Source organism: Solanum pennellii, chromosome 12, assembly GCF_001406875.1.
Source record: "Solanum pennellii chromosome 12, SPENNV200".
Classification (NCBI taxonomy): Eukaryota; Viridiplantae; Streptophyta; class Magnoliopsida; order Solanales; family Solanaceae; genus Solanum; species Solanum pennellii.
In genome coordinates, this window is record NC_028648.1 from 41,755,601 (window position 1) to 41,764,606 (window position 9,006).

At 31.9% G+C, this 9,006-nt stretch overlaps 1 protein-coding gene across 1 annotated transcript; it reads right to left on the bottom strand.

Annotated features, from left to right (window-relative positions):
- Positions 1-3,366: 3,366 nt before the first annotated feature.
- Positions 3,367-6,737, bottom strand: LOC107005860 (protein SAR DEFICIENT 1-like). Its single transcript, XM_015204513.2, has 7 exons — positions 6,541-6,737; positions 6,372-6,447; positions 5,714-6,263; positions 5,240-5,400; positions 4,952-5,146; positions 4,744-4,849; positions 3,367-3,887 (listed from the first exon to the last, which is right to left on the bottom strand). Exons 1-7 carry the CDS (start codon positions 6,630-6,632, stop codon positions 3,709-3,711), a joined length of 1,359 nt encoding a protein of 452 aa, XP_015059999.1. The 5' UTR covers positions 6,633-6,737; the 3' UTR covers positions 3,367-3,708.
- Between the last annotated feature and the right edge of the window lie 2,269 nt (positions 6,738-9,006).

The window sequence follows — 9,006 nt, forward strand, 5'->3', positions numbered from 1 at the left end:
TCCCTACTTTCAACACGCCTATCTACTTTACAAAGGCTGACTTGTCTTCTACCGACTTGCCAAATCAGCCAGAACAAACTCAACACGCTCCCGATAACGGTCAAGTTCTACTAGCTTCTCCAACCGCAGCTATGACTATTCCCAACCTTTATAATTGTGACCCTAACATACTTACAATGCAGTAGATACTTGGGGCACATGTCATCGCTCCCTATGAGCCACATTTTCCTCCCATATATGTCACTGGAGCTCCTACATTCACAATGCCCGCAGTTGTTAATGTCCTGTATGTGGTCGATCAATATACAGAATTGGAGAAAGATGCCCAGTGAAAAGAGGATGCGTCAATAAATGCCCAACTGCAGGGTTTAAGAAATGCATTGAAAATCTTGCAAGTTACTAGAGGAATGGAGAATCTGGATTATGATAACTTGTGCAACCATCCAGACATTGACATGTCGGTAGGGTACAAACCACCAAAGCCTGAATACGACACCAAAGCAGTCCCATGGGACTATCGAGTAGGTGCAATGGGCAAGATGATCGACACTATCGTGGCTGAAGGAATGACTAGGTCGGGGAGGTGTTATGCCCCAGAGGATCTAAATCAAAAAGCTCTTGGAAAAGAATAAAATCCAAAGAAGAATGTTATCGATGGTGAAGTCGCAAAAATTTGGAAGAAGATGCAGCTAAAAGACTATTAAGTCGAAGAGTATTTGAAGAAGATGCTAGCCCACATATCCATTTTGTCTCTCCTTATGAGTTTTGAAACTCATATGAATGTTTTGATGGAACTGTTAGACGGAGTGAACATTTCTAAAGAGACCACAAGTGAAACATTTAGCTGTATCGATTGGAAGAATAGTGAAAGCTAACAAGATCTCTTTCCATGATGATGAGTTGCTTGCAGAAGGGGTTGATCACAACAAAGCGCTTCACATTGCAGTCAAATGTTGTGATAAGATTGTGACTCGAGTCTTAATTGATGGTGGTTCTGGATGCAACATTTGTCCTTTCACCACTCTAAGGTATCTAAGTATTTATATAGGAGAGATAAAGGAAAGTCATGTGAAAGTTAGAGCTTTTGATGGAGCACAGAGAAGTTTCATTGGAGAGATCTATCTCACATTGCAAGTAGGGCCAGCCAAATTCCCCATTCTGTTTCAGAACTGGATGTATCATCCAAAACCTGTTGTTAAGAAGACAATAGGTCCACATGGCAAGAGTGGTTCCTTCCACTCTTCACCAATGCGTAAAGTTTGAGCGGGGTCGCACATAAGTTACCATCCGCAGAGAGCTCAGTCACCCCATCCTTTCTGTCAATTCTATCCCAGTCGATGATGATTTAAACGGAGCCACCTTTCACACTTTAGAAATTATGCAAGCTATTAGGGTCGGTGAGGAAGCAGAGACATGTATTACAAAGTTGTCAAGTGTGGCAAAAATAGTTGTGTCAGATATGTAGAAGTATGGGTATTAGCCTAAGAGTGGACTTGGACCCAAGTCCAATGGCATAGTTGAGCCGATCCAGTTGTCAAGTGCGGGAAAAATATATATATATATTAATTTTGACCATTTGATCGTTCTCAAAATAACCACGACTTTTCAGCTTTCCAAAATAGACTCCATCGCCCCTATACTCTGTTTTGACCGAGAAATCACGCCTCTCTTTCCGATGTTTCAACATGTTTATCCACCTTCTCCCTTACGCTACTCTCTACGGTTGCTGCATCATCGCCTATGGCTGCCCAAGACGACCTCTCTCATCAACCCCCCACGTGATTCCCAGACCCCCTTACTCTTCTTCCCCTACCCCTCTCGACTCTTCCTATCAATAACAGACGTGAATCACCGAAAGCAACAATATCCTTCTGCGCTCCTCTGTCGTCCGTCAATCACGAACCCCTCCTATCAACTTTACATCTTCTCCATCACCTTTTTCTGATGAAGAAAAGACCCCTATGATGCTACACCTCTGCTTTGACCGAGTTTTATTTAAAATATTTTCGAAATTCGTGGTGTACAAGAGTCCAACAGATCAAAATCTAAAAAAAAAAAAGGATGATTCATTTTGATATCAAGTTGCAACTCTTTGTTTTCCAGCATTATTTTAATTTTTCAAGTTTGAAATTTGGACTCTGTTTTTCACCTATAAAAGGATGGTGTTTTCCCATCAAAAGACCAGAGAAAAAAGAATGAGAGAAAGGGACAAAGAAGGAAAGAAAACGGGCAAAGAGATCCATAAACGAGAAAAAATCATTCATCAACTTCCAAAAACAATCTAGAAAGGAGGGAGAAAAACAAGCAATCTATTTCTTTTTTGTTTGTTCTTCGAGTTGAAGCTCGTTTCGAAGTTGAAATCGCTTGACGTCAAAGTTCTGGTTTGTTGCCCTATACAAGGTCAGTATTCGTCATTATAGTTTTATATATTTTGAATTTTGGTTTGTGAAACTTTATGACCGTTTGAATATCCTCTCTTCATATAATCTGGTATTTCTAAATGTTTCACAGAATCTGTCTCATTTAGCTTTGATTAAAATCAGGCTGTAAATAGTTTGTTAAAGTTATGATATTTGTATCATGTTAGAATTGTGAATTATGACTTAAAAAATGACTAATGGCTTGTCTTTTACTCCACTAACAATCTGTTAAATTTCAGATGTTTCTCTTTTTTAATCACGCAAATTTTGTATGTGGATAGATTTCTGTTTCAACACTGTTCATAGTCGATACTCTCTCGCATAGTTTGTTCCACATAGCTGGAAGCATCTCCAACTTCATCTTTATTTTGTGTGTCAACCAGATCTCTCTATCTTGTTGGTTCTTCTCTGTGATCATGTTTTTTCCTAAAAAAAATATTTCTGTATGAACTGTGATTACATATTTCCACTATTTGATTTTAAATTTGTCATGCCAAAATATTTAAGTATCTTGATTAAAATTAGTTTTGTTAATCTTACTCAGGCCTCTTGTCTAGAAACGTATTTAATCCGTAGTCATTTTGTTATCGAGCATAGGAAACACTTTTCTTATAGTAAGTTGAAGATGAGTAACTATATTTTCCTTTGATCTGACTGTGTATGTCATATCATTTTAACATGTAGTTTCTTCATTTCACTTGGTATGGTATGTCACTTGACATGTGACACTAAATTAGATCTCTGGAATAATATGACATATTGGACTTAGCAGGACCTATCAATATGATCGATCTCATAATTTGTAGCTCAATTTGAAGGACTAGCCCAATGAAATTTAAAATAATAATCTAGTTATGTTAATCCACAATATTTATTTGAATCAATGTATTTTGAATTTAATATAATTCGAATCACTTTATAAATTTTATATACAATAATTTTTGAATGATTGTGAAATTTTATCTTGTCGTTCACATTAAACATATTGGGATACAACAATCGAGATATTATGAAAAGAACAAAGAACAAACTTTGATATTGCAAACCACACATCCTTTTCACAGAGGGGAGGCACAACTACTACATTTTTTGCCCCTCGCTTTATGGATTGGGTTACACAATTTGTATATGTACATCAAACAACAAGCAATTATGCTTCAATAACAAACAAATCAAGACATATCTATATGAATTTCACTGTTCATGTCGTTTTATTTACTCTCGATATCAACGTGATCGTAAAATTCATTCCTTTGATGCCCTTAAATCTCTTATTTTCCTTTAAAGTTCACAAATAATGTAATTCCTCTTTAGAAGAAGATTCTGAGATATAACAAACTCCATTTTGAATAGGCAAGCTAATGTGTGCTTGGTTAACAATCCAATCACTACACTCAATTGATCCATCTGTTGCAGTCAAAAGTGCACTCCTAGGATAGCCATTTTGATGATGCACCCCTCGTTCTCCTAATCATACACAACAAATTAATTAATTATCAAGTATTTTAAGTATTATATCAAACACAAATATATATATATATATATATATATATATATATGTGTGTGTGTGTGTGTGTGTGTGTGTGTGTATATGTACATATATATATATGTGTATATATATGTGTGTGTATATATATATATATATACATATATATATATGTGTGTGTGTGTGTATAGTGGGTAGGAATTACTAGGAAAAAATATGCTAAATTCAATGTCAAGTAGTTGTATTATTTATTAGGCATTTGATGGCAAACATGTTGTACTAAAATATAGTAACGTAAAGGGTTGACTTCAGTTATTCCTTATTTTAGATAGATTCCAAATTAAGTTCATGAGCTTTTTAGCCAAATTATGTTTAGCATCATTGTCTTTATAAGTAATTAGGAGAGCCTTTTGCATATGGGTATTCAAAAATGAAATAAATCCCCTTTTCCTTATTATTATATTTTAAACAACCAGGTAAATTTTATTATTACACGATAATATTATTGTTGTAAAAATATTTAATAAAATTAGAGTTATTATCTTTATATTCAAAATCGTTAAAGTTTTAAGCGGCATGTATATAGAGTGTTAATTACAAATATATTTTTTATTACTAATAAATATAATATAATGATAATTATATTATTACTATTAAAATATTTGTCACAAAATCCTTTATTTATTGTAGTGTTAATAAAATAAGGGAATATAGTTTAAAACAATTTCAATTGGGGAATAGAGAATAATCAAGTATCATTTATAGTGGCTCACAACCTACTCAAACTTTATATTATTATTTATACACGTAAGTATATAATAAAGATAATTAAAGTACCTTGAGTGAGTAAAGCTGCAGGTTCATTGACTTGCAGGCCACCATCAACTTCTTCTAAAGAACTCCAATTTGTGAAGGCATTCCTCACCAAATTCTCAATATAGGACTATTAAAAAGACAAAAACAATTATTTTTTAAAAAATCAGTGAAAAAGTTCAAAACATTATAAATTTGTTACAAAAGTTAAAAACAAAATAATTAAACTTACCCTTTGAATTCCTCTTAACTCTCTACAATGACAAATTTGTCCATTAATAATTGCTCTAATAACTTGACATATTGGATTGAGGATAAGAATGTAGTTTGGTCCTCTAGCTATGTATGATTTAGTTCCCATCTCACAAGTTTTTGCATGTCTATATGTTACTTCCCACATTTTCTCCGACATTCCATTTCCAAGTATCTGTCAGCAGAAATAAATTCAAAATTTAAATTTAATGAATTCAACGTTCTAATTTCTTTCGAAACCGTGTTACATAGTTGACAATACACGTACCCTTCTTATTTTATGTGGGTCAATATTAGCCAACTTGAGAAAATCTTGTACTGTCTCTATGCCATGTGAAATTAGCTTCTTGTGAAAAGTTCCATCTTTTCCAATTTTTTCAAGACGCCACACATCATCTCCTAATGCTGGTGGATAATGCTTCTTATACACTACAAAAAAAAAACATATATACTTATATGAATTATGATCATAGTACAAAAGAAATAATAATAGATTTTTTAATCTCATGCCTTCAAATTAATTATATATAACTCGATATCACTAAATTATCACGATAAAAATCACTCTCTTTATAAATATACTTGTTAATAAAGTGCACATATAGTATACCTAGGGTTAGGTATAGATGTGTCAGTGTTTGACTCAAAAGATATATCAAATGACATATATATATATATATATGTAAGTAATTAATATATTTTGTATCGATACGATATAATTAGTGTGAAAAAAATGACTTACATTCTCCGCGATGATCTTTAACCATAAAAGAATCAGTCATAGCTTCCATTATTCGTATTGAATTTTGACCATTTCCTATGTGAACCACTTTTGCACCGATACGAAATCTCCGGCTTCGAATCCAACTAGAATTATCAGTAAATTCAAGATCACCTAGAGAAGCAACACCATCTCTCATAGTAATATTAAGTTCACCAGTAACCAAAGGTCTTTTTCCTGCCCTTTCTTTAACTATATTCTTATTGAACTCTTCATGTGTCCAATTTTCTCCACTAGGAAAGTCTCCATCTAGCACCACGATCTCGATTTTAATCGGGGTAGCTAAGGTGGTTGGAACTAGGCAATCACCAGTCGCGTCTACAAGTAGGAGCTGGAGAGGGTATTGACCATTTAAATCCATAATTTTGCTATTGGTGAAGATTGGTAGAGAAAGTTTTTTGTTGAATATTAAACGTAGGTTTGATGGTTCAAGTGCTTTAATTCTTACTGAAGGTGATCTTCCTATTGATCTAGAACATCTTCTTAATCCACTTTCAACCTCTTCATGTACCTATACATAATTTAAATAAGTATTGACAAGAGGAGTTTCTCAGATGAACACCAAAATAATTATATTTTGTATATAGGTCGAAATATTAAATCTGTGAAATATATATACCACTTTTCGGAGCATGGGTTCCAAGGCTGAACAAAAGTTATCTAAGAAATTCACCTTCACCACTTCTTTAATCACACTACAAACAAATAGAAACAAAAAGTTAATTAGAAGATGACATATAAATTAATCTTGAAATATTATATATAAAAAGTAATTAATCATGACATACGAAGCAAAAGAAGGTGTTTTTCTTAGACGTTTGTAATTTGGTCGATTGGAGTCAGGATCAACAAAGTCATCAAAGAATCTTTTGGTTGCCATTGGGGAAAAAGTTAGATGAGATTCAAAAAAATTTAAGAGGAAATGATATGAGGAAAAGAGGGGGGTTAGAGGGTTTATATAGGGTATAACATAAGGTGTTATGGTCTTATCTCAAATGGAGAAAATAGAGAGTTAAAATTATAAAGTAAAGTGTATATTATTTCCAAATATTAGAAAACTAGGTAAAGGAAGTTTCGTGGAATAATGAAAGAAAGAGCAAGGCAATAGAGAGGATTACAATTTCTAAGTGATCTAAGAAAATGTGATGTAACGACTTTGACGTCAAGGCCTATAAGTCAACCTCCCATCCCCAAAAAAATGAAAGAAGTAAGACAAGCAAACTAGTATAGATTATTAAAATACTTGGAATTTTCTTATATCTAAAAAGCAATAATAATATTACTTAGTGTTATACATGTATCAATAATGTAAGGATTAATTGTAAACAAATCTATGTATTATTTTATAAAGATATTAGTTATATAAGGATTAGTTATTTTATCTTTTACATAAAATGACATTTCCTTTGTGTCTAATAAAAGAGAGATTTATTTTGACATGACATGGGGTTTAACAAAATAAAGAAGATATTTTAATTTTGTGATCTTATATTAAAGTTATGTTAAATATATTAAATTTCTTTAATTAAATCTTAACGTTTAAAATATATCACGTAAAAAATTTAAAATAAAATATTATCAAAAAAGGAAAAGGATCCTTCATTTTCAAATTGAATATAAAAAAGAAACTATGTAATTCTTTATTAGAAGGAAGGAATACATTGATTCTCTCAAAACTTAACATGTATTTATTATGCGCTTCTGAGTTGTCAACAAAATGTCCTATTAGTTTTTATTGATAAATAACTTATTTCCTATTTATCGGTCAATATCATATAATTTCTACAAAAATTAATACAATAATTTATGCCATATTCAGCTATCAAATGGAATTTGCATTTGTATAAAGCGCGAGAAAAAGAGAAAAATAAAAGAGAACTGATAGAGGAAGATCTGTATTTGTATAATAATAAGTGTATAGGACGAAAATATATGTATTTGTATATACAATTTTCTCTTGCTAAACACAATTTATACATTTGTGTTTGTATAAAAGTGAGAGGCCATGGAGAGTGGCGAGCGAAATTTCTAGAGAGAGAGCCGAATGACAAGTGTTCGCTACAATTTAGAATTAAATGAAACTGTAATTATAACATTTAATTTGAATTAATAATTTGCCATATTATCCGATTTTCCTTTTTTAGTAGGATATATACTCACTTAAAACTTAAAAGGCCAATTTTCTTAATAATTACGCGGTTAAGCAAACTTATAGTACTTAATTATTCATCATAACTATAATTTGCTATAATTACCACTCTCGACTAACATTATACAATAATTATGTGGACTGACTTGAGTTTGTATAATTAGCCACGTTTGTATATGTATAATTTGTCACATTTGTATAATTCACAGCTAACAGTTCTTTGTTTGATTTATATTTGTATACAATTGTTTGTATTAGTTTATGACGATGATTTCCTTTGGGTCATCATATACATTCAACATTTTGTGTATACCTTTTTAAAGTTTGTATAAACGTGTAGTTTTTGGATTTTGTATAATATGATTTGTATAATGTAATTTGTATAATTTTTCAAAGTGCATATATTTATGTTTATATCACTTTCTTATTTGAATTTTAGTATATTTGTATAATTTCAGACTTGATAGTACTCGATTATACAAAACACGTGAATTATACAAACTTACCTGCTAATTATACAAATAAAATACGAACTATACAAATTATTGTCCTCTCTCGCTCGCCTCTCTCCTCCATTTTCCAGTCCCCCGCCTCTCTCCTTCCTCTCTCAATTTCGCTCGTCTCTCTCCTCCCTCTCCCAAGCGAGATGTATAATATACAATTATCTAACCGATATACATATACAATTTACCTCTCTCTCACTCTTTGCCCTCTCTCGCTCGCTCTCTCATCTCTCTCCCAGTCTCGCTCGCCTCTCTCCTCCCTATATCATGTAAGCTACAAATTGTAAATATCAAACTATAGCTATGGAGAGTAATTAGGCTATTTTTGAATGACTAGCTGTGAAAGTTCTTCTTTCTTAAAACCTCAAAATAGAAAGACCATCCAAAATTAAATAAGCTAGGAAACTTATATAAATATATTATATAAAAAAATATTTACCAACTATAGCAATAATTATTTTTTCATTTAATCACGTTTAATACATGCATAATACAATTTTAATACATATTACTAAGAACAATCTATTATTCACATAAAATACATGTTTTATTAATGGATAATACACTTATCACACATTTTAATATACTTATAATACAATGTG